This window comes from Athene noctua, chromosome 1 (assembly GCF_965140245.1).
Source record: "Athene noctua chromosome 1, bAthNoc1.hap1.1, whole genome shotgun sequence".
NCBI classification, from domain to species: domain Eukaryota; kingdom Metazoa; phylum Chordata; class Aves; order Strigiformes; family Strigidae; genus Athene; species Athene noctua.
This window is the reverse complement of record NC_134037.1, coordinates 201,007,365-201,034,360: the sequence shown is the minus strand read 5'-3', so window position 1 is coordinate 201,034,360 and position 26,996 is coordinate 201,007,365. Positions and strand designations below refer to the sequence as shown.

The 26,996-nt window shown below is 35.7% G+C and overlaps 1 protein-coding gene across 4 annotated transcripts in view; it reads left to right on the top strand.

Moving 5' to 3' along the window:
- MYO16 (myosin XVI) overlaps positions 1-26,996 on the top strand; it is a 405,417-nt gene that overhangs the window by 279,319 nt on the left and 99,102 nt on the right. For all 4 annotated transcript variants that reach the window (XM_074930682.1, XM_074930690.1, XM_074930699.1 and 1 more), the window contains exons 18-23: positions 2,721-2,838; positions 3,631-3,702; positions 4,299-4,440; positions 13,355-13,427; positions 23,019-23,171; positions 23,778-23,978. In XM_074930682.1, the coding sequence (XP_074786783.1) occupies positions 2,721-2,838; positions 3,631-3,702; positions 4,299-4,440; positions 13,355-13,427; positions 23,019-23,171; positions 23,778-23,978 (759 nt within the window). The remainder of the gene's footprint in view (positions 1-2,720; positions 2,839-3,630; positions 3,703-4,298; positions 4,441-13,354; positions 13,428-23,018; positions 23,172-23,777; positions 23,979-26,996) is intronic.

The following is a 26,996-nucleotide window of genomic DNA, read 5'->3' as shown; positions in this document are numbered from 1 at the left end:
ATCTAGCACACTGTAGCTGGGACACTTCTGAAAAACAAATGCATAAGCAACAGTAGTTCTAGAAGGAGGTAAAAACTTATTCACCCCTACATGATATTTAGCTTCATAAGAAAAAGCAGAGTAAAAGTTAGTGTAACAGTATGTTAAATTATCATAAGAGGTGACAGATGGGCAACGGTTGTAATAAAAAGGGATCAAGGCCTATCAGCAAAAAGAGCCCTGGAGTTTCTGAAGATGTTATTTAGGTGTGAGGTAGAATTCTGTGGTGATGGTACCTCATGTAGCTGTTTGGTATTTCCTAGTAAAGGTAGTAACAAATGTTCTTTGGTAACCTATGCCACTTTTTAATATAGAATAAGGTTTTTCCATTAATATTCACATGGCCATGTACAAAATTGAACATATATGGCTATATTTGACAGAATTATTCCTTACTCTTAGTGACTCAAGCTCTGCACCTGTAGACTTCAGCAGCAAACATTCCAGGCACTTCTGTATTTAGCCCGCTGTTCACAGATGGGTGGATCTTCCTAGCTCTTTCATGAACATTTCTATTCTGTTGAGGAACAGGTTCAGCCCATAAATAAATAATTGAATGCATAATAAATCATGTTTTAGAAGCCTGCAGAAACTGTCTGAGAAAGCCTTACATACAGTATTCTTTTGGATCCAGCACTTGACTTTGCTCAGAGTTCTTGAAAGGAAGTAATTTGCCTTTCAGAAAAGTGTAAACCATCTTTACATATCCTCTATATCTGGGCAACATTAGGACAATCATTTAGGAGGTAGAGATCTGTGGAGCTCCAGAGTACTGCAGGCTGATCTCCTGTGCTGGAGGTTAGAGGAGATTCTGAGGTTAAAACACGTCTAAAATTTCTGCCCATTACTTCTGAGGTAGTTGGAAATGTCTGTATGTATTATTCCTTGACCATCCAGGTACATTTAATGATAGATTCTCTTTTTGAAGAACTATGTAAAAATTCCTTAGCAGTCTGTAATGGTATCTTGCAAAGTATGTTAAAGTTTATTAACAAATTGTTTTAAGGTTGAGGGAACATGCATCTTAGAGCACAATGAGAAAGTGTTTGAGAATCTGGAATGTGAACTAAACCCGAGGCCTTACCAAAATCACCAGAACAAACAGCTATTCCAGCCTGCTGCAATTGTGTGCTGTACAGTCACCCCCAAACCAGTTCCAAACAAGCAAAGAAACAAGCAAGAATTATGCTGTACAAGTGTTCCATTCCATCTTGCTTAAGAGGCCTTCCCAAGAAAATATAGCACTCCAGTTTGAATGCCATATTAGCATCAGAGTTCTTCTATTGTAAGAGCTATCTTATTCTGACTTTTCCTGTATATATTGCTTTTCTTAATCTTCAGCTTCAGTACTGTGTAATAGAAAAATATACTGTTGCCCCATTTACATCTATCTCATACAGTAAGGGATTGAAGTTCTCTCTTAAAATGTAGTTTGGAAAATCAAACTTGCTTAAACAGCATCAGAGGTCCTGTAGTCTGTATCACAGAAAGACTGTAAGCTTTTTTAAATATCCTCTGATTTTGGGCATATTATTAGAGAAAGGAACAAGAATAAGAAAAGCTTATTTTTGACCTGTTGCTTTTGAAAAAATGATGAAAAGTCATCCAAGCTTGGTTTCAGTGTGTTGGGAAGTCATTGCTGTCGCCTGAGAATAAGGAGGAAGTATTGACTAAGTATTTAATTTGTAGTTTAGTTTTTAATCTTATTCTGCAAATTCCAGTAAGTGAGACTTCTGTCACCTCTACTGTTTCAGTAGAATCAGGTTCCAAACATTATTTTTCAAAAATATTTCAAGAATTCTCCATTAACTTCCCTGTGCATAATGCCGTGTAATGCTATAGTGGATATCAGGTCTCTTGGTTTATAAATTTAAGGGAACACCATTGTTACATAACTGACCTTAAAAAAACTTCCAAAAATGTACAATGTTTTCCATGTTTTAGCGTTTTTGGTTCATATTTCATGGATCATTTTTCTCCTTGAATTTAAAAAACAAAAGACAAACAAAAACAAGCAAAGACAAAAAAAAAAAAAAAAGAAAAAAAAAAAAAGAAAAGAAAATTAGTCCTCTCCTTGCTGTCGTAAAAATGAGGCCAGGAAAAATCTAGCCCTAGATAACTGCTTCACAGCCTTAGCGGTATCAGAACATAGCATGCAATCATGGAGGAAAGTCTGTGGTGCGGGAAGGTTGCTTTCGGTTTTTTTAGACCTTAACTACAGCTTTTACTGCCAGCAACCTGTTACAATTTAGAGCTAGACATTTTGTTTTTGAATGCAATTGGCTGAGGGAAAAACAAACCTTGTTATTCCCAGATACAGAAAATATTTTCATGGAAATTTTGTATGGAGAAGATACATTTATTTCTTGCAGAAATAATGCATCCATAAAAGATATTTCAGTATTTTTGATCATAGTCTGAAAAACTGTCTTAATTCAGTACTTGATGTGATTTATATTAAAACAAAAGGAAAAAAAAAAAAAAAAAGGTAATTTTGTTTTATATCCTAGCTAGGTTCCAGTTTGATTTCTAATCTTATTAATAATTCACACATGAATACTTTTTGACTTAGAAAATGTCAATGACACACATGGAATTTGTATTTCTTAAAAGCATTTCATTTCACTGGTGTGCCCAACAGATCTCTTCTTTATCTTTAATTCTGTATAAAATATGTGCAGGAGGTGGAGAACCTGTTTGTAATTCTCTCAGCAATTTTGCATCTTGGAGACATTCGCTTTACGGCTCTGACAGACGCTGAGACAGCATTCGTGTCAGACCTGCAGCTACTGGAACAAGGTCAGTAAGACATGACCTTGGAGCATTGCCTGCTTGGTCCCATAGCAGGACAGTTGCTCTGATCCACTGACAGATGGAAACACAATTCCAGGGAGAAAAAAAAAAATTAATTCTGAAAATTCATAAGTTATTACTGTGGGAATTCATAAGTTATACCGTGGGAAGACAATATCCAGTTGACTTGGATGTTTTATAAACTACAGATTTTTATGAGATAAAATAAAATCTAGTATTGCAAATTATCTAATTCAATGTCATATTTAATGATATAATTTTCCAAAAGAAATTGTACAGCACACTTTGTGCAGACGTCTTTTAAAATGCTCTTGTGCTGCTTGTCAACAGCTGAACAATTTGCATTGAATTGAATTCCTTACATTTAAAATCTATGTCTTAAAAGGGTCTCTTGTTTCCGTGCTTTGAAGTTTGCCCTCTTGGTCACTAACAAATCTCCTCAAAGTGGCTTATGGATACAGAATGTCAATAAGTAGCATACCTTAACTCCAATACGAGAGAAAGTCTGCTAAGCCCTGGGGGAAGTCCCGTGTAATCTTTAAAGGGGAAAGAAAGCTGTAACGTAATATACAGATACGTTCAAACTTCACAAAGTGCTGATTATAGTAATCCGATTTTATGTGTTCATTAATTTTGATTACTCCTATGACAGCAGTCTTTAATGTGTGGGTTCTTTCACTGTTCAAAAATAGCATCTATATAAGAAAATCTGTTATAAAAATAAATTATGCAGTAGAGCACAAATCAGGCTTTCTTTAAATTCTCTTTACATTTCAGTGGCAGGGATGCTGCAGGTTTCACCAGATGAGCTTGCTTCAGCCTTAACAACTGATGTTCAATATTTTAAAGGTAATCTTCTCCAAGCTTACATTGTCATAGATCAGACCTTGGTGGCGTTTTGATCCTTCTGATTTGAGAATTTTAAAAGCAGATAATTTTTGTTTCTTATTTTTTCTATGGTTTTGTAAATTTTCTGAGGAATGTGTAGGATTATCTGCCATGCAGTAAGTCAGACTGGACCACTTTGTACTATGGAGCAAAGCAGTTTTGCAGTCTGACCCTTGATGGACTCCTAACTTGATTAATCTTACAAAAGTGTGTCAAGAAAACAGATTAGATATTCATACTTAGAACTAAAGTCAAGAAGAGTGTCCTGGGGAAAAAAAAAAAATATTTGAAAATGTTCTGTTCAGTAACATGCTAGTTCTGAGTGGTACTCATAACCTTTTCTATTGAAAAAAGTACAAAGGTGCATGTTTCCAAACTGAAGATCTTGCAAGTGTTGACAGTCTTTTCATCTTTCACTGGAGGCTTCAGAAAAAAGCTAGCACCATGTATAGGTTTGGCAAAGGAGAAGTAACTGTAACTAAATTTACTGTAACTAAAATTACTTAAAGCAAGCTTTACAACATGCTTTCATCTCCATTTTCTGCTTTCTCTCATAGGGGACACGATTGTACGGAGGCATACTATAGAGATTGCAGAATTTTACCGGGATCTCTTGGCAAAATCTCTATATGGTCGTTTATTTAGCTTTTTAATCAACACAATCAACTGCTACCTTCAAAATCAAGATGAGACTGGCAGGTAGGAGTGCCATTACAAACCATTAGGTGTGCCGTTATCTACTCAAATCCAGTTCCATAAAAGAAACATAATTCCATCATTTAAAGCATTTCTTGATAGCATGACAGTGGTGCTTGGAGTTTTTAATCACTGGCCATTCCTTCAAATAATTTCCTTGGTAACATTTGTTTATTTAGTTGTTTGTGTAGGGGGACATGGTACTTTATACAATAATCTAGATTGGTGGTTAGATTTCATAGCCTTTTAAGAGCTGACAGTACAGAATGAGCTAAGTCTTTGGACAAGCAAAAAGCTGCTTAGTGTTCTTTTAGTGCAGAATGTACTTGTTCTTTCTCCTCTAAACTATGACCTTAGCACAGGGTATGAAAAACAGAATTTTTTTCAAAGGCCTTCAAATGAATGTTTAAACTTCACTGAATTAAATGCTTTAAGAATGTTCTGGATGTCTCTAGGTTATCATCTGCTAAATTCAGTGTTGTTACTACCCAGTGTGGTTTCATAAAAAAATGAATGCTCATTAATGTGCATCAGTGGAACAGTCAAGAAGCAAAGAAAAAACAATAAAAAATAACTCTCAGTAAAATCAAAGTAGCAGACTAAGACAGAAGACCTAATTAGATGATCATATACATGTGACTTAACCAAAGTTCAACATCTCACATGCTCAGGTGAGCTTTCTTGAGAACACTAAGTACAGATGTCTTAGCATTATTGGTAAATGGAAATTCACAAGCAACAGATGTGGAACTTCCAAAAAAGAATAAGTATTTTTTCCTTGGATTATATCTGTGTTGGCTTCATAAGACAAATGTTTATCAGGTACCCTCTTTTAGAGTTTGAAGACTTCACAATCTTATTTTTATTCCTAACCTATTTGTAGACCAATTAGTAATAAATCACATTTGTCCTCTATAGATGTAGCTAACAGAAAAAGCTACCATGCCTGAGTAACTCAGAGATTTCTTCATATAAAATATTTCCATCATTATACCACATTGGCAAGCTTCCTGATGGAGGCAAAGGGAAGGTTTACCAGTAACAGGGAATGGCTTTACTTCCTGTTTCTGATTGTTCAGCCCCTTACAATTACAGACACCTGGTCAACCAATCTAGAGCAACTTTCCAATCCATGTCCTAATTTGAAATACTGTGTTTATAACAAGGAAGGACAGTGGCTTGTGGTCATATTCAGTTCTTCCCCATTCATTCCTAGGACTTGTAGAACATGAGCTTAGCTCAGTGCATGTCTGTGACAGACAACAATCCAGCTCAGATATTCCTAATTACAGGGAGCTCGTTTGTAGTGGTTGTTGAGGAAGAAATCTAGAATCAGTATATTAAAAATCTATTAAAATTATTTGAAATAAATTTTCAATATTTGATTTTGCAACTTTGAAATTTGATATCTTACAGTCCTTCAGAATAGGGTGTTGTGTGTCTCTGTTATTCAGCAATGTAAACCTATAATTTTCAGGTATCATAGGATCTTCAAATGATGAAAGTCAAATCTGTTTATATATTGTTTACCTTGTAGTCTCCTTTGAGTGCAATCATGTGTCTGAGGTGACTTCTACCTTGTGGAAATACTTCTTGGTGAAATGATTTCTATCTGTATGGTAACTTGAGGACCATGTGATGTTGTAATTCCTAGCTAATACAGGGCAGCTGTTTGATATTGTCAGGAATGAGGAATTTGCAATAGTTTTATATTACACCTGAGTTTAAAAAAGGGGAGTTCTTCATTTAGGCTGGCAAAAGGAAGTTAACCAGCTCAGGATATATTGGCAGTGATGACAATTCATATTAAATTTTATCAGGCCAAATTCATCTTCAGGTCCTTTTCCAAACTTGAAGATAAATAGCTTATTTTAAGTGAAAATTGACTGTCCTTCATTGATATTTCAACCTTAACTGGGTTAGTCAGCTTAAGATAAGAAAATACCTCCCCCACCCCCAGCTTTTTTTTGGTCTAGCCTAATCATACTGTATAACCTGTAGTAGTAAATCAAGGCACAGCACAGTTCAAGATGCAAGTTGTATTAATGTAAGTCGTTTCATGAATCTGTGCTTTGTGGTTCAGATTTACTTCATATACATCTGAGCAATTTTATTGATTAGCAGCATTATACCTCTAGTTTGGTGCAGTTTTAATAAACCTCTGCTTAGAGATCTACCTAAGACATTAACTAATACAGCTAAATAAGGCTGATACATTTCAGGCCACACTTCATTCCCTTGTCAGAAACTTACACAGTTCCTACTTCTCTGATGGGATGAAGCCTTCATCAGAAACCTGGAATAAAGTTTCTAACTCAGCTCTCTTGTTGTGAGGTAACTTAACTGTACTTCCATCCCACTTCAGTGAGAATTTATAAAGCAATAAAATTAGATTTATTGGCTTAGTAACTCCAAGACAAACACTTGATTTTGGCATTTTTGAGGAAACTAATTACCTGGGCTTAACTTTTATGGTGAAGTTACTTGATTTTGGTCATTAATATTGATTTATATTTACCATGAAATAGCATGTGACTGGTCTCAGGCAAAGTACAAGTGGTAATTGTTATTAGATCTAAGGGAAGGGGAGATGATTCTATGAAAAGCTGCAAGGACCAAGATCTAGAGATATGTATAGAGGATAAAAGTATTGCTAGAATCCAGCAAATTCATTACTTTATGGTACTATCTAATAAATATAAAGCACCAAGTTTAATGATAGTTCTAAGTGAGATAATGCATCTTCAGTAATGTTCTCCTTCTTAAAAAGTTACTTATGATTTCGTCTGGTTAGAACTAAATTATAACTGTGGATGCTAGTTTGGACTGATTGCAAGGTACTTTGAGGTTTATTACTTTATTCATCTTGATATTGTTTCAAAAAAAAATCACTGGGGAGAAACTATTTCTGTAATTGATCTCTAGAAAGGGACTGGAAGAAAACTATTAAAATTTCTCACAGGTGCTTCTAATTATTATTTTTTTAAATAATGTTTATATTCACTCATTTATATAATGATTTCCTATTCTACTGATTTTATTATTAAAATTGTCTAGGTGAACTTCTTCCCAAGACTCTTAATTCCTCAAAGTTTACTGCTGTTTTGCTTCCATTCAAACAAGTATGCTGATTTTCAGTTTTATAGATAAAAGAGATTAGAGCATTCATGATTGCCTAAACGTGGCATTTCAAGTTACTTGATTGCACCTAAGCAAAGTTGGATCTAGTAATCCAGACGTTAGTAATAAAATATTTTAAGATTATGTTTTAATAAGTCCTGACTCATGCTACAAGAAGACTTTACATTTATGGGGATTTAAGGATGTCTGTGAACTCCTGTGAAATATTGTTTTTCTTTTCTAATGGAAAGAAAGTTAATTAGGTATATATGCTTGAGAAAATCTTTATATTGTTTTTTCTGCCTGCTAGTAAGTAGAAGGCATGATGTTTTATCAGCTAGTCAGCAAGAGTTTCTCTCTTATGTGGCCTGAAGATGGGGCTAATGCCAATATGCCTGCTGTATTACAGACAAGAAAAGCAAGCTAGCATTCAGTCATACCCAGTGTATCACCACGTCAGCCATAGGAGACTTCTGTTTCACATAGAGCATATGGAATATTTCTGAATAGTTATTTTCTGAAAGCTTGTGTATTCTGACCATGTAATCCTATTCCCAGCAAAATTCAAGTATTACCAGAGAGTAGCAGTGGCAACACTTATTTGGGCAAAAGAGGGATCTCGGAAGTCTCCTTTACAAACTTTTTAATACACATCATCTGATTTTTAGAATGAGATATTCTGAGATATAAATCTTTCCAGCTTAAGAAAAAAAATCAGAGCATAAACTAAAACATTTATTTATTATTGAACCCAGTAAAGGGGTGCTGGGAGTGCAAGGACAGAAAGAGAGTTCCTGTTCGGAACAGCATAATGAGAATTGTCACTATATGTGGAGGTAGGGAAGTCTTTGAAACATACAACACAGAGCACCTAATACAATATGGTACATAATATTTTGAGATCTGTTTCAGTGTGGATCATTTCTAGTATTTCATTAGACAAGACAATGCCATTTTTTAAAACATGGAACAAATTTTGCTTTAAAGAGCTGGGGAAGAGTATGTGTTACTGATGAAAGGGCTATAGATCTTGAGTCTATTAGCAAACATTTCTCCCTTCCTGCCTTACCTGTCAAGTCACTCAAAGAAATGTTTGTCAGATATAGAACCAGTGGTTCTTTCCCCTGTATGCAACTGCTGCCTTTATCTGTACCTCTCACACTTGGGTAAGGCAATATTAAAAAAAAAAAAAAAAAAAAAAAAGACAATTGAGCAAGGTGATTGAGACCAAGTCTTGGCAAAAATCTCAGAATCTTAAAAAAGTCTCTTTCAACACTCTCAGAAACTAGTTTGGTTTAGTAATTGTTTGAGATGAAGACCGTAACCAACTGGGAGTATTCAGCCTGTTCCCCTCAAGAACTGTGTTTATGACAATGGGTGTAATCTGTACTCCTGGGAGAACTGAGGGAGTCTCAATTAGGATTCTGGGGGTCCTCATTTGAAGGCTAGGTTATATACTTCATCTAATCCTAGAAATATTTCCTCATTAATCAGTATCGCTTCTAGTTTATCAAGATCAGACATAAGCCTACTAGCTTTCTTCCTGGTTACTGGCAGAAGTTGGAGAAAGAGCAAGAAATATCATATCTGGGGCAGATGAAAAGGAACATTAGATCATCCTGCCTCAACAGATTTACCTCACTGCTTTATGTAGGCAGATTACAAAAAATTACAATGGCAATGAACCCTATGAATTTCGGAGCTGAAAACCATCTAGGATGAAAAAAGTGATCAAATAACATCCTATAGGTTTTTCTGAAGCAATGAGTCAGGATTGTAAAGGAATTGTGTTCACCTTGCCAGGAATGGCGAACGGTCTAAGAGCATGTCTTGATGAATGGCTAGATGTTTGCCAAGACAATAGATCTTGAGACAGGATGTCTTCTGTATGTGTATTGTGTTTAGGAGTTGCCAAGACTTTTTATGTACTTTTTTTATAATGCAGTTCTTAAGTGCACAAGATCAAAAGGTATTTCTAGTCTATAAGGACATCTTTACAGATATGTCATTCTGAGGAAAAAGGCAAAACTGAAGACATTGTAAAATATTACCAGTCGAAATTACCAGGGCAACGAAGCTTATGAAGGGTCTGGAGCACAGGTCGTACAAGGAGCAGCTGAGGGAACTGGGGGTGTTTAGTCTGGAGAAGAGGAGGCTGAGGGGAGACCTCATCGCCCTCTACAGCTACCTGGAAGAAGGTTGCAGAGAGCTGGGGATGAGTCTCTTTAACCAAGTAACAAGCGATAGGACAAGAGGTAATGGCCTCAAATTGAGCCAGGGAAGGTTTAGACTGGATATTAGGAAGTATTTCTTTACAGAACAGGTTGTTAGGCGTTGGAATGGGCTGCCCAGGGAGGTGGTGGAGTCCCCATCCCTGGAGGCGTTTAAGAGTCGGGTCAACATAGCGCTGAGGGATCTGGTGTAGTTGGGAACTGTCAGTGTTAGGTTAATGGTTGGACTGGATGATCTTCAAGGTCTTTTCGAACCTAGACAATTCTGTGTGATTCTGTGAAACGCTGTTTTGTAAATCACAAAACCCAAATGGGTTCTGATTAACACCCATGCCTGTTTTTAATTATTCACAGCTATATATTGGTATAAGAGATAAAAATATTCTTCAAAGATTGGAAAATTACTGGGTTTCTAACTTCTATGCTAGGAAATATTGTCAAACTTGAAATCAAAGTCTCAATCCCTAATAAAACTATAGCTGTTTTATTTATACATAGTAAATATTGAATATTTTAAACATAATGAGTCAGTGATGCTTAGTAGCCATAAAAGAATAAAGTAAAATAAGGGGATTTTTCAGAACAAAAAGTGCTCTTTTCTAATATTTGTTCTTTTAGACACTGGTGACATGCCCTTTCATTTGTAAACGTGGGATCATTCATGCTTTATTTTGCCTTGGGAATCTCTGCTATGATTAATTTAAGGAAAGTAATTTTGCTGGAATTAATATGATTGACAGCTAGCCAAGAAAAACATATATGAACCCTCCCTCCTAGAAGAAAAGTGGTATAAAACAGGGAAGGCAAGAAGAAAAAAAAAAAAAAAAGGCAATTTGTAGCCACATATAAAACAATACTTTTAATTTTGATGTTGTGGTGTCTGTTGCTAGTTAATTTTGAAAATGTGAGCAATAATCTAACACAGAAAATTACTATCATGGTTGGTGAGATTTTATATATAAATGCCACAATGTAATAATAAAATGCCACTATTGTAGAGGATACAGCATCTTGTTCTGTTATACTTACCCTGTAGGCAAAATATTAATTATGTAAAACCTCCAGCTCTTTTCATGTAATGTGTGCATCTTGCAATAATACAAGACCAAGATTATCAAGTAGAGTTCATAAAAAAAATTGGGATGACCTATTTTCCTGACAACAAATGCATCTCTGGCAAATCAAGATATTTTTTTTAAATATCACAGTTTTGATAAAGAATTTTATTTGAGGTAGGCAATAGGCTGGCTGCTAAGGCTTCTACCTGGAGTTTTAGAAACTAGGGAGAGGTTCCTGGTTTCCCAAATTCATAATTAATTAAGTCAGTCTGTATTGGTCTTTTCCTTATGCAAATGTTTATCTGTTCTGCAAGAGAAAGTAAGAGAGATTAATTTGACAAAATAATAGTCCTGGCACTCAACTGGGATTTAAGCAGTCCAGCCTCAAGTCTGTTCATTGAATCAGACTTAGAAGGGCTATGTTGTTCCATCCATGTTAAGTAGCCCTTAATAATTGTGAAATATAATGTGATATTTCAGCTGTTGTGAAGTATTACATAGCTGTTCGTGTTTTGCCTTCCTATAAGGAAGGCTATGGATAAATGACCAAAAAAAATTAAAATAAGAATGAAAACTTATTAAGTATTCTGAAATTCTAAACTACTTTTTTTCCCCAACTTATTTAAATAACATAATACTTCTGGTTTTTCAATATTAGTCTGAGCTAGTTTGTTTTTAAAATGTCTAATTCTTCTTTAGAGAAAAGGACTGGTTTTGTTGAAAATACTTTATGACAAGGAATGTACACTCATCTCTAATCAGGAACACTTGAGAATGAGGTTTACATTTTAAAACACAACTTAAATTGCACTCATTGCTAGAGATGGGGGTGGTGATATATCTTTATGCTTCTTGTTTTAGAAATTCTCTTGGAGGTTAATCGACCTCACGATAACCTCTCCTGCCTAACAACATCATTCTAGACTAGATTTATTATGCAACTCTGTGTCTGACATTTACACAGATAAACCAGTTTTGTGATGATCAGCAGTACATTAAACTAGTATGCTTTAGAAATTAAGTCAAACTTCTCAGGTATGTTTTCTGAGTAAGGCTCTGCTAGTTCCTGAGGATTGTTTTTCCTAGCTTGTTTTGTAATACTCAATTTTCTATGATTTTACTTTTTTTGTTTGTTATATGGGAATTTACTTTCAGGGCTGAATCCTCATCTGATTAAATGGTAGTGTTTACGATGACTGTAACAGAACTATACTGAAGCACTTCAGCAGTGGATCATCTTTTTCTCCTTTACATCTATATCCCGATATACACGTAGATTTAGACACAGAGAAAACATGGAACATGGAGGAGAGATGTGGAAGGAAAAGTAGATTTCAGAAAAAGTAGGCTGTGATATTATTTATATCATGTATATTTATATAATGTATATAAACCCATACATTTACAAATTCAGTTGTCAAAGAGAAGGGAAAGCTCATCTGCTTTAGAAAGTGTGCATCTCTTTCCTCAGGAAGCTGAATGATTTTTCCTTTGCTGATTTTTCCTGTTCCAGAGAGCCATTGGCTGTAGTGCAGTCTTTCACCCTGCTGGCAGATCATTTCACTCTGGAGAAAGTCCCACTGTATTCACATAGGCAAACTGTAACAAATTTTTGACTGCACCCCTCTTTTCAGAAAAACCCAGCCTCAGTGAGCCCAGATTTTCATAGAGAGTTCTCAAATCCTTCCAAAGCAGGCAACAGGATATTCCCAAAACATTAATTTTGCTCCCCATAGTGAACTTAGTTTCTTCTCCAGATCAAGCTTATGATGACTTAGTCCTAAGTAAGCACAGAATAATAACACCTCTGTCCCTTTCCCATTTCTGCTGTCCAAATAACTGCCTTACCTTAATCCTTCCACTGAGTCAAAATAAAAGCCCTTCCCTGAATGTAGGCAGTGGCACATAACAAATTAGATGCACTGCCAACAAGTATTTTTTTATATGTACAAAGAAGAAACAGCTGTCTTCTTCATGCCCAAATCCTGACTGTTCTTTCCCCTAAGAGATGTAACCTCTTGTGCAGCCTGAGGTCGCAGCTTCTACTTGATGCTGGCACAGAGAGGACTTTGGCTTAACAGGTTTCCATTGAAGTACGTTTAGTAGGAGCAGTTCTGGCTGACAAAGAAATACAAACTGGAAGGAGTAACTGAGTGCAACCAAGCAGTTTTGAAGCTCCCTCTAAATGGCTATCCCTCATCTGTGTGATAGATACCTATACCTTTAGAAACTGGACTTCAAAGAAACTAAGATTTTTTTCCTTCTCTTACAAATTTAGTTTTTAAAGTGGCTGCTAAAACAATCTTGAAGCCTGCTTTTTATTTTGATTTGATATAAAAGGTTGGTGTGTAGAATTTTGATTCTGTTGTATACATGATCTGCTTTCACACTGTGTTTTTGAAATACAACCTGCCTTCATCCTAGAACAGAAACACTTTTGTCAGAAACAACAGATATATTATTCACTTGCTTGAATTCTTATTATCTGTAATATCTTTTTTTACCCAGTGACCAGGTATTTGAAATTGGAGTACTAGATATTTTTGGATTTGAAGAATTTCAAAAGAATACTTTCGAACAGGTAAGTGGCTAAGTTTTACTGAATTTACTGTAACTGTTAATGTTAATTCTTCCATTAAGATTTTGTGTGTTAGCCAAAATGAGTGTTTTGATCTGAATATAAACATACATGGAGGTGAAAATTTGCTCTTAAAATATTTTTTACCCATGCCACCTATATGGGTGTGATTTAAAACATAGGCTTTGTACAGTTATTCATTATTTTAAAAGTATCTAGTAAACATCCATTGTAATGATTTGGAAGAGGGGTAGTATCAGTACTGAAAGACAATCTGAGGAAAATATTTAGTGTCGTCTGTTTTCATGCTTGTGGAAATGATACTTCAACTAGGTCAGTGAGTAGGAGGACAATACACTGCATTGATGAAAGATCAAAAGGTCTTCAGATGCCTTAGAGAAAAAATAGAATGAAAGTGCTACATTATGCTAAGTGCCATTACTGGCAGATTCACCTCTGTGTGACTTTATAACATGTGTCTTTATAAAAAATTGAATTACATCCATGGAAAATAAATTAAACTTTAGCTCACTGAATGCTTAGAAATCCATTTAAATATCAAATATTTTTTTTTAAATTATGGAACGGCTTACTACCTTCAACATTCATCTCTGAACACCAGAGTTCTTGTGAATTACGTATTTCAAAAAGCATTAGCAACTCTACACAACATGCTGAAAGAGATGTCTAAGTTATTGTTCAGTTGTTCATTCATTCTGTAATGTAGCAGAAAAAATCAAAGCATAGAATAGAAAATCAAAGCATAGAAAAGAATAGAGATGGCATCAGCAGCAACAAAGGACCTGTTATTGTTTGAAATAAGAATTTGCCCTTTCATCCCAGTCAATCCATTGTTTTATGGCTTAAATTTCTAGTGAAATAGAAGTCACAGAGCCACATTAGTTCAGTTTATGTAGCATGTTTACATCACTACCCAAATTCCAAATGTTTGAAAGCACAAACAGAGTGAACTTACCTCTACCTTCAAAAGAGAATTTAAGAATGAAATAAAACATGTTCCAGTTCCCTCTCACAAAACTCTTTTTGCCTTTACAATTGTACCTTGTTTGGACGTTTGCTGGATTACAGACTATTGATGTGTGCCAATATTCAGTCATTTCCTCAGTGTGAATATCTACTTTGGGGAAAATATCAAGTGAAAAATAAAAAACTATACTGAATATGTGCAAAAACTTTTCCATAAATCCTACTGATTAATAAGGATAAAGTATTCTATGCATTTTAAATGCATCTCAAAGGAGAGGGGTGAATCTTGGGAATTACTGGTTATTTTCCTTTAACTCTGTTCTGCACTGTTTTTTTGTCATGAAACTCATATAAGTTCTACAGCTGACATAATGAAATACCATGAATTCCAGTTTCTGGGATAAGTAATTTTCTGCTTAGTGACTGCAGAGGATGCTTAAAGAGAAAATATGAGACAAAGAAAAATGAGGAAAAAGTAATTTGTTTTATGATTTCTGCATATCAAACATGATAATTTCAAAGTCAACTTTGCATTTTTATTTTATTTTTTTCTCAATAAATATATTTCAAGAGGCACTTACTGTCCCTCCACCTGGACTGAATGCATTTTGTTGAGTAATATTCAGTAATACTCTGAGTCATTACCTCAGAAACTACTGAACTGCATTTCTGAAAAGACAGAATAGAGGTGAGGAAATTACAGAGTTCATTTTTATATGAACTCTATAATATGATTAACACATCTGATTCCTGAAGTGATAGGTTGCAGTATCAGTGAAGATAAGCAGTTTGTACCTCCACATGGCACAATGTAATTATGCAGACAGACCCAAAATGACCTGCACTCAAAAGCTCGAGCTCTCTAGCAGTCCAGCCTAGTTCAGTATTCTGCCTGGGCTCGTTAACCCTGATGATCTGTTAGGCCAAATAGGTTCCTCATGCAAAACATTGCATCATGTCTGCAAACATGCCCAGTGTTCAAGGTCTTTGATTGCAGAACATTAACGTTGTATGTTACAGCCAAACAGTGGAGGAGCCATAAAAATGAACTTTTCATCACATTTAGATTAACATATTTTAAAATGATATGACAAAAATGTTTTGGAGAAAATGAACCTTTTGTTTCAAATTAGTGTAAGGCAAGACATTCTTTGTGATATGTTTGCCTGCTTTCTTGGATAAAAAAAATTACAACTGTTTTCAAGAAAGATTAAAACCTCCCGACTGCCCAAATCTGGGGACATTTCAAGCAGCTGCATGAATCTTTCTGGTGCTTCAAATTAGGTCAGTTGATTGACTGTTTAATATCATAATTAAGAGAGCAATATGATCCTAAATCATATGTCAGTGTAAGCAATTCATTTTAATAGACTATATTTGAAGATGGTTCAGGAAGAGAGAGCTGGATGAAGTACGTAGAATAACTTGTTCACTCCGGTGAATGTGTTGGAATAACAAGGCATTAGAGTATTGAAATGTCAAAGGCAAACAAAGAATTGGTCTAGGAACGGTTCACGAACAATGCATAGGACAATAGATGTCAAAGAACTAGAAGAGTAAGGTTAATTATGTCTACACCAAGAATCTGGTAACTTCTGCAGGTAAAATGATGTGACTGACAAGGAGAAAAGTTTTATAGACAATTACAAAGAAGGCGGCATTAGAAGTTAAAAACAGTATTAGTGTTCGGTTTTCCTTGTACTTGGTGAGCTTTGGTAAGCCTTCATTTCGTAGAACATGTGTGATACATTTCATTTCTAATAGCAGAAATAGGACATGTAATTCTAAAATAACAGTAATTGTATGGAATAAGTGATAGTGAGTGGAGTTGTGATTTTTGGTATGAAATTTAAAAGCTGAAAGAGAGAGGACAATGTTTTTGAAGCCACAGTCTGAGGGAGTCATTGCTCAATAAAGACTGAAAGCTTCTGAATTACCAGGACACAGTGAGTTACTGCTCATCAGCTGAGCTATGGTAAGTGACCAGTACACTTTTAGCTCACCCCAATAACAATTTACAATCACTTCCTAGCAGTGATCATTTAGACTGGGAACAGCATTTTCCTAGAGCAGCTGCATACCTGCTGTGCCAGAACAGCTTTGTATACAGCCACACTGGAACATGGTCAGAAACGAGCACAGATTTGTCTGTCCTGTTCTGTACAGAAATGGCCTTCCTTTTATGATCGTTTCAGGAGATAGGAGTGCTCCACCAAAAATGGCAATGGCAGTTTTCAATGTCAGTTTTCAATGTTAAGTTTCCTTGTTTGAGAAGGACTATATTTGTTTACAGTTTAATCTGCACTCCTTTAAAAGTAAAAAATGTCTGCTTCTCTTCTGGTAGAGTTTAAAACTAGGATTCATGATTCCTTTACAGCACAACTTCAAATAGTGTAGTCAAGGAATGCTGCTATTTTCATTATACCTTTATGCTAGTATATTCTTTGACCACAAGAGCATGCAACACAAATGGAAAGAACTCGTGCCCAATGAACATAGCAAGCAATAAGCAGGAGGGAAGGTTGATAAAGTTGCCTGTACCATTTTCCCCTGTTTCTAACACTGTATTATAGCCGAAAAACCAGACCTTAGAGTAGCAAGAGTAACTTTTCTTCTCCCTGCAGAAAGCCAGGTCTTTCTACAGAAATGGAGGTCTATAGTTGTGAAAGCATCAGAAAGAGCAATACTGCAGTTAAATAAAATGGACTCTAGTAGTCTTTTCTCTCTGATGTCTAATTCAAGTGGTAAACTTAAAAAATATTTGGCTCTTGCTAAATAACATGTCTAAATCTTGCATGGTATTTTGCCTCTGTAGACCTCTTAAGTTTTGCAGAAGAAAACATGCATATATCCTTTTTATAGGAATTATAAGTGATTTATCTGAATTAGGACCGCAGGTCATTGGAACAGTCAAGTGTGTCTTGACTTCCATTTAACTCTATACCCATTAAAGTATGTGCACATTATCTGTGTGATGCAGTAGAGCGCTGGGAGAGGCACAGCTCCCATGGCAGACCCATGCACCATATCTCTCGTGATAGGAGCCAGCTGGCTCACAGAGCACAGAGCGTTGCCTGCCCCACTCAGGGCTCCACTTCAGAGTCACTATGGTGAAGCAGAAGAGCTCATACAACCCAGGTGTGTTCACAGGAATTTTCACCTACTTTTACAATTAGGTGTGGTAGGTTTTAACTTTCTTGGCATGTTATTTCTTTAGTTAACCCTGCTGAGACTTCATTTATTTTTGTCATGTGACCTTTTCTAGACAAAACAGCCATAACAGAGTCTTTTTTATTAAATTGCATTGCCTCAGCCATTAGACCACTTGTAGCTACCCAAATGTAAGCTCATGTTGCCTATTTTGTATATGGATGGATACAAATAGATAAAAGTTACATGACTTTTCCACAGTCATTATAGTCTCAGTGCTAGCAGACAAGAGTTTCAGACAGTCTGAAGGAGCATTCCAATATTTTATTTTATGCAGAAGAAATCATCCTTCTTAGGGTTTGCCTATCCAGAGCACAGACAAGATGATCCTGCTTGCCTCTATACTGACCTGGGGGATAGGCAGCTGCTGGTGCACACTGCACTTTGATACTATGAAGGGACTTGAATGCAGAACCTCCCCCTGCAGTTCCCAGTGCTGGGGCATTCCTTATTCCCCACAGGACGTTGTTTTACTATCTTAGTTCAGCCTTTAACAAGGGCTAGCCTCCGTGCACAGCAAGGTTTTAATATCCTTGTTGTGGAGCAGCGAGAAGCAGCTGATCCTCAGCATGAGGGAGCTGGGCACTAGCAGGGGCGGCCATGCCCTCCCTGATGGGCACCATCCCACAGGGCCTGAGCACAGTGGACAGAGCCAGGGCCAGTAATGGTGCCCATTGGCAGCCCTGACACGGCGAGCAGTGAGCCAGGGCTGCGTTCCTGTCAGGAGCTGCTAGAGACAGGGCTGGAAACGGGCACTGCCATGGTGTCTCCTGGGACCAGACCCATGGGCAGGCTGTGGGTGGGGTCCCAGGGAAAGCTGAGGGGGGCTGGAAAAGCCTACGCCTGACCTCAGGGGCCTCGCGATCCTGTGTTTTAATTTGTTCCTCCACCCTCCTGCAGATCTTACACTCTGCATGGCTTTTGTCATGGTGTACCCCTGTTCCCTCTCAGTCTTTTTGGTCTTTTACCCAGTCTGCACACATTATTTTCCATTTGTGCAGGACACTATTGACTGTCCAGTGTCCCACTCAGCCACTGGAAAACCAGTGTTACTCAGTTTTAAAGTTAGTTTATCATGTACCTGACATTAAAATGTTTATTTTTTTTTCTTTATTCTTTTACAGTAGACACTTTGTGGCCAAAAATAAAATCACTTATCTAAAAATGAGATTCCCAGCTAGATTCAGTTTGTGATCGATTGGTGAAATGCTTCACAAGGACTTTTATTAACTGATATCTTACTTTTCTACAGCAGCACCCTTTTTTATCCTATAGTACTTAGCTCTGGCTAGCAGTATGATCGAAAAAACAATTTGGAGCTATTTCAGTATCTTGAATTCCAAATTCTTTCAATGAAAGACAGTTGTTACCATGTTTGTTTGCTTTCTTGTTTAATACTTTTATATGTACAAAATCAAGTGGGAGACTATTCCACTTTTTATTGAAATTGTGTCCCTTTTGGAGGGGCTTTTCAAACCCTACTTCGTGGAAAGCTTTTCAGGTGACAGCTACCCATAATAAAAATTTCATATAGTACTGGGTTCTGTTTTAGTTTATTTGAGGAACACAGATCAGCTAATGGCAAGTGACCCCAGAGATTACATGAATTCCCAGTAAAATAAAGTTCTAACAGAAAAGCAGAAGGACTGTGTTTGAATTTGTGTTGGATCCACATGAAAAACAAGAACTCTGTGTTATATCTTGTGCCCCTAAATGGTGAAGGAAGAGATGTAATGGGTTCGGGGTTTGTTATACATTCATTAAAGATACTCTGATTGTAATCTACATAAGAAAAAGGATGTTGAAATATTTGGGTAGCAGATACAAGGGGAGACCATGATCAAGATAATCCTGAGAAATAAGTGATTATCAACCTTAGGTTTAAAAATATTTTCTGAGTCCAACCTCAGTAAATAGATGATTCTGCCTTCCACTATCTTAGAATTACATTTTTGAGAAATGCTAGAGCACATCGTTGCAAATTAAACTTGATATTGTAGCTTCGTCATCTTGGCCCATAACATACAGCTTGATAGATGTGTTGATATGACAGCTGTAAGCTTTACTCCATGCTCTGAATATGCATCCCTTGAGAGGTCTAATCCTTCTGCATGACCAAAGGATGTAAATGAGCTTTCCAAAGGGTGTTTAAATCTATCATTCCCTCACTGATTGACAGTCACCAAGTTTTCTTTCCACAAATTTCCTTTTTTTAGCTATGCCTTTTCAAATAGTTATTTATATAAAGTGAAGAGCAGGAAAATTTCATTACTCATAGATGCTTTTCTGTCTTTGGAGAACAGCACAATTTTGGTCTTCTACCTAAATTTGAATTTGGATTATACTTAATATTACTAACTGGTCAAATGTAGTAAAAGAAGCTAGATCAAGCTAACATAATGTGATGAATACTTACTGCTTTTAACAAATGCCACTATATTATTTCCCAAATTCTACAATTTGGATGATACTTCAAGTTGCTTGTTTAAATACTCGTTGTTGTTGGTTTTGGTTTTTTTTTTATAATAATATTCTAGAAGTACTTTTTAATGAAGACTTGGACAAATTGATGGTGTATTTGTTTTCACTGAGACATGATAGTGAGTTAGGATTAGAAAGATAGAACAAAGGTTTTCTTACAGAAGAGACATAAAACAAAGCAAATAAAAGGCATGTAAAGAACAGTTTAACAATGTTTAATCACAAAAAGTACCATAGGTAATGTTGAGTAATGCTGCAAGATAAAGCAAATATACAGCTTAAAAGTATTCCCACATATGTTTTAAGTAAAAATTTCATTGTTTTTTTCTTTTATTACTACTGTATTTCCATCTAATTTTCATGGGTGCAATTAATTACATATTTTTAAAAATTAGTTTTCTGAACTTTTCATATCCTTGGACAGAAAATTGTCAGTGTTTTATATAATGCTTCCTATGACACAGAACAAACGAAGTTGGGTTAGCAAAGCTAGCTTAGTTAATTTTTATCTGCTTTCTATATTTCAGCTGTTTTAATTGTTATGTCAACCTGTGTCAAGCTTTTTCATTTGAAACATTCATTTTATTACCTTTTCCCAGAATGTTGTATAAAACTCTGAAATGGAGAAAGATGATCAGAATGTCTTGCTTTTCAGCAGTCCCTGGCTGGTCTCCTGGTTCTCATTCTGCGAAGTTGTTACTCAACAGCCACTGCTAGAGACCAGCTTAGAAGCAGCTTGCAGTTTGTGCAAAACCTTGAGCTTACTTTCTGGTCTGGTTTGCAGAACCTTATTGTCATTATGGTAAATGTGCCAATCTGAATGACAGTGTTGCTTCTATTACTAAAAAGCACACCAGTGTATGCCATAATAAACCGATCAGTAGAATTTATACCTTTTTTTTTCTTTCCTTTACCAGCCCAGCATGTTATGTAAGAATGTTTTATCTAAATAAAATACTTTCTACTTTTGGCTGTTAAAGTCAGTGCTATTTAGAAGATCTTTTTAAGATATGACTAAGACAGTCTTTCCCTTCGGCTCCAGTTGTGTAGTTTAATAATTTTGCTGTGCAGTCAGGTCCTTGATTACATTTATTGTTTTGATATATTTTAGGAGATTGGCACATGATAAAAAATAAGTTTGAGTTTATAGTGATTTTGTCAACTTTTCTTATGGTAAAGTATACCTGTGTAAAATTAAATGACATGGTTCTCCAAATAACTCATTTCCAAATAAAGAAATACACATCATTTTAAGATTTTTACATATCCTGTGAAGTATAAGCTTGTAATGTTATGTCTCCCTTTTAAAATAATGTTAAGAAGCCTCTGAAAAGATTTTGTAATTAGAATTATAATTTGAAAAGTGATCAGTAAAGTTTCTTTTCCCTGCCAGAGTTAAAAAAGCTGTCTTTTACCATAAAATAAGTAGAGAATGCAAGTCACTTTTATACTTTCATTGTTAATAAACTGAAATAACAACCTGAATCTTTAGAAATACCACTTGTAAAAAAATAGTGGTTTTAGTCAAGGCTGCCTTTTGTCTGCGCTATCATGCCTTGGTAAAGGCAGCTAATAACAGACACTTACTTATAAAATGTGGTTTTGTTTTATTTCTTCTTACTGTTATTTACACTAGTCTATTTCATTGTATAGCAAGTGCAAGTTGACAATGCTAGCATGAGATGTTAATGGAAAATTCAGGCAACTATTAACAAATGAGTGGGAGTTGGGTTCTTTTCTCTCATCTGGATGATAAGCCATGTAGTTTTGAGCTAAATATTTCATATTTTTTAATATGGCTTGCTGGTGGAATTGCTTTTACATACTTTATTCGTGGAAGATATAGTTTATGGCCAAAACAAGTATGTGACTAGTTTAGTCTGAAAAAAGACTGCATGCAAGCATTTCTTGCATCATTCCTCATATAAAGGGTTCTTCCACCCTTTTAAGAGTTTCTGTTTTCTTAATTTCTTACTGATAGTATAGCATTGGAAGAGATTTTAGAATTCTCCACTAAAATTTCCTCTTTAATATAAATAAAACAGCTCAAACATTTTTTTCCTCAAAGTTATTAAATATTTACTTTTTTTGCAGATTGTGAGCTTTGAATAAAATAAGAAAGGTCCCAAAATAAGCTGATAAAACTCCTACCTGTTTTTTAATTGAAAATCAGATTCCTATTAAACTATATGTTTTGGCATTACACCTCTTAAAAGGCTTCCAAAGAAAATATTTTAGAGACTTTTATATTATTTATCTCTCCAAAATTTGAACTTTTCTATTGAAGACTGTTTTTCTTGCCAACCTTCTCTTAGAATATCATTAAAATGGAGAGAACCATCTAGTAAAATATCTTATAAACCACCTAGTCCCTAGGTGGTTTATAACATATACTTGAGCAAAACAATGAATTCTTCAGAGACTGCTTTAGACTTCAGTGACATTATATGTGGAAGCAGAGTTTGAATGTCTTTGTTAATGTTGAACTAACTACAGAGTCAGGATCCTAACCAAATATGTAGCTATTTTTTTCTAAAAGCACATTGCATCTGTGTAGTCTTCCTGAATATAAACGGCAGAAGAATATTAAGTGTACCAATTTATACATAGACTCACTGCGCTTCAGTCAATAGAATTAGTGTAACTTCGCACTATATTTGATAATGCTGGTATTTGATAATTCTCATGTGGAATTCACGAGGAACTCTGCAGGCGGAAAACTGTTTATTCCCAGTTTAATACTAATAGCTGTTAAAATGTAAATTTCCCTAGGGTTTTGCTAATCTGTGGTCTGCAGAGAGATAACATATTGTGGACTGACATTTCACCAAGTTCGATATTAGACATGCCTAAAACCTACACCGATGAATTATCCAGTAAACTTCTAATACTCATTTTTTCTTCATTTTACAATAGCTGTGTGTCAACATGACCAATGAGAAGATACACCAGTACATCAATGAAGTGCTTTTCCTACAAGAGCAAGCAGAATGTGTACAAGAGGGAGTTGCCATGGAAACGGTGTATTCTCCTGGTAACCATACTGCAGCCTTGGATTTTTTCTTTCAGGTAGTTTTCAGATCTGTTTTACACCATGTATATTTATGTATGGTCTCTTCATGTTAGACTAATACAAACTTTTGCCTGCATTTTCTGATTTATGAATCTGTAGAGAGGGTTATGGATCCAAAAAGACCATAGAGAGAGCTGTCATAACTGCCCTCATAGCTCGAGGGCTAGCAGAGATTTGTAGCAGTCCAGGGTTGAAGATGTTACAGAAACTCCTTGCCTGTACTGATTCATGTGTAGCATCTGTGTTTCATGCCATGTTCTTAATGCAGGTGTAGGACTGAGGAGTCTCTGTTGCAAGCCTAGCAGTTTCTTTTGTGCCTGGAGCTAGTTTCTGGAATATAACTTCTAAGAAGGAAGTAGCCCAATCAGTTTCCTGAAAAATCATCAATAGTTACCATTTTTGGGAACTGAAATTTTATTCCCTATATTTCTTGCAGAACTGATGTGCATAGCCTTGGAGACTTACCAGAATATTTTAACCACTGTTTTCTTTGAGGTGATATATGCTTCTGTTTACTAAATTACAAGCTATATTGCTCTACAAGGAAAACTGAAATTCCATTGCTCTTGTATAAAATGAGAAAAATCTATTTTTCATTTCAGAAACCATCAGGCTTTTTGTCAATGCTGGATGAAGAAAGCCAATCTATTTGGTCAGTGGAACAGAGTTTTTCTAAACGCATCCAGTCTTACCTGGATGCATCAGACACAAATACAGTATATTCCTCCACAAAAGATGGAAATGGTAACCTTGCGCCAAAGGATCAGGGCTCGACCTTCACTGTTATGCATTATGCCGGGAGGGTAAGATGTTTGAATGTTTGGTTATACACACTTAAATGAAAAAGCGCAAACAACAAAATTCTGCATGGCTTCTCCAGCTCCTGGCTATATGTAACAAATCACTTTCTAGTGATGAATTTTCAGAGGGCAAATTAGAATCTCAATGCAATATTTACTGTATAAAATCTGTAGTTTGTATCATATTGTGCAGGATTTGGGCTACCTAATTCTGGCTTCTAAATTGTATCTGCACTGTAAGTACTTAACAAAGAAGGGGGTGATTCAGATACCTCAGCATAAATGTTTAATGCCATTTTAGTTGGCTGTCACATTGCTTTCAGATGTTCCAGAAAGGTATAGGCTCCCTGTAGGTACTGTGCCATATATGTAGATACTGTGATACCAGCATGCATCCAGTAAAAAAAATTTTCTTTTTTTGTTAGTAATTATAATCAAAATATATGTTTTTCCTTTTTTTCTTCAAAATCCCAGAACATGCCAAGTGTCTCTAATATGGCTGTAAAACAGGATGAATGTTTTGCATTTCCCCTCCTGCAATGTTAATGGGAAAAATGTAATCAATTCTGTTAAATAGGCAGAATAATCTTATAATATTATAAGATTCTAATCTTATCCTTTTCTTTCTAATACTCCCTCATTTTCACGTTGTCTCCACAACCACCTGCAGCCCAAAGCAAGCAAATTACGTGTGTATTTAAAGGGATAATCAGGTTTTTTTATATAATCTGACAGATTGGCCCCTCTGTGATTAATCTGACATGCTGCCACTTCTCTCTGTTCAAAGCATGGTATTTGAAATATGAATGTAGATTGTATGGACACAGTATAATGGGGGCTCTTAGTTATTACTTTTCCAAAACTTCCACTCTTGTGAGTTTTGTTCAAGACTTGCCTCCAAGTCACCAAAAAAAAAGACTTGTTGGCCCTGTCACATCTGAAGGTAATATTCTAAGCCCTGAGCTCTCCAGAACAGATAAGAGGTTGGAATGTTCACGCTCAGGCTTTAACCAGATTAGGGTCCTTTACAGCACTATAAATGGGGAAAGGTCTATACTGTGTCTCTTTAGTTGCATATGAAGTCAATGGAAGTGTTGAGTAGTGTTCCAAGGCAGGCAAATTTGTTTCTTCTCAATGATAGAAATGTGTTCATTATGGAAAGGATTAAGACCATGTCGACAGTGCTTAAATTCCTAACCTAAATACTCTGAATAACTCCCTGGAGGCTCTTCTTTCATCACAAGACCTTCTACTTAGACTCAAATTATTTGCCAAAGTGGTTTGAATACCTTCACGATTGGGACTTTTCAGTAGGAATCCGGACACACTTTGGTTAGAGAACAGCACAACAAAGATTTTGTGAAACTTATTAGCATTTAAAGGGATAGAGTTAAGAACTGACTGTGGACTCCAGATGTCTAATTTACTTTATAAATCTGTTCTATACATGTTAGGTAAATATTTTTTCATGGAGTTCTGTTGTGATTATACAAATTTATTACAAGAGCTCTAAGAGGTTCCACACACCAAAAAACTGACATGGAAGCAGCAGCAAGGCAGCTGTATTAAAATCATAAACAGAATAATAGACACATTTCTTCAAAATGAAAAAAATGTTTGTCGTATTCTCTGAAGAAGCACTCAGGAAGATTTGTTAAGATTAAAGTTTTGGGTGCCTAGTTCTGAAAGTTAAACTGTGAGTGGTAAGGAGTACACTTTTCATTAACGTGCATTTTAGCCTTGCATGGTTGTTTAGATTTTTTTTTTTATAACATAGACACTTGGTTTGACCTTTTTGCAATAGTAGTAATGACGTTTAATCTAAAAGTACAAACAAATAGACAGCTCTCCAAGTCATGTAAATTCACACATTCTTTTTAAGTCAGTGGAGATCCTTTGATTTACATTGTCCAAAGAACTATTCCTGTCCGTCAGGTTCTTTGCATCCTTATGACAGTAAAATGCTTGGCCCTGCCAAAACAGAAAAGCTCCCGTGCAAGTGCTTAACTCGCCTGACTTTAATAGTGATGAGCAAAATCCTCAAAGAGACTTGCTATCTCATGGAACTGTTATGTAGCTATCATAGATCAAAATTTCCAGTGATTTGTGATAGGTATTTACATAAAATCTGATGATAGCATTACTGTACTAAATAATGACACAAACTGAGTTTATTCTGAGACTAGTATGTCTTCATACGTTGATAAGTTGAGTATGAAAAACTAAGATTTTGAAACTGCTGATGCTGTTCTTTGTGCTAATACCATATTTAGTAGCTTATTCTAGAGGTAATTTGTGATTTATGCTTTATGAAAATCGTTAAAGGATCAGGCTTTTACATGTATCAGGTTTTATTTGCACTCAAAACTAAGAATTTCATATCTAAAGTAACAGTATAGTTTGGCAGGTTTTGAAAGCCATTTTACAGTCTAATATCAATTAAATAAGTCTAAAATAAGTGAAGTATAAAGCATTACCTTCAGAGATCCCCAAATTTAAAAGAGGGGGGCTTGATTTTATTCTCACCACAATTTTTTGCTGATTGTAACTCCCTTGGTAAAGCTTCTCATTATTTACATGAGTAGAACTGAAAGATGCATTAGACCCAGAGGGTAAAAAAGAATTACCAGTAAAATGTGACAGGTGATTGAACATGAAATTTTTCACTTCTGGGCTTAATCATTTATATTCAGGTGATGTGTCTAGGCTGGTGTTCATGGAGAAAGTCCCACTGAATGCAGGCTCTGTGCTAAACAGAGTGAAGGCAGACAACCTGATTTCTCTATGTAACAAAAGTGTTAACTGCAATGTAGTTCATAGCCAATGTGAAACAGCTGCTACTCCAAGTCATCTAGAGAAAAAAAAAAGCACTAATATTCTATGTTGGCCCTGGTATGAGTCTCATATAGACCCCTGTAGTTTGGGCACCTTTTCATTGGGAGTTTATGTACGTAACTCAAAGTCCAGAAAGAATTGGGTTCCTGTCTTTACTCAGACACTTACAGTACCTATTTTAGCAAG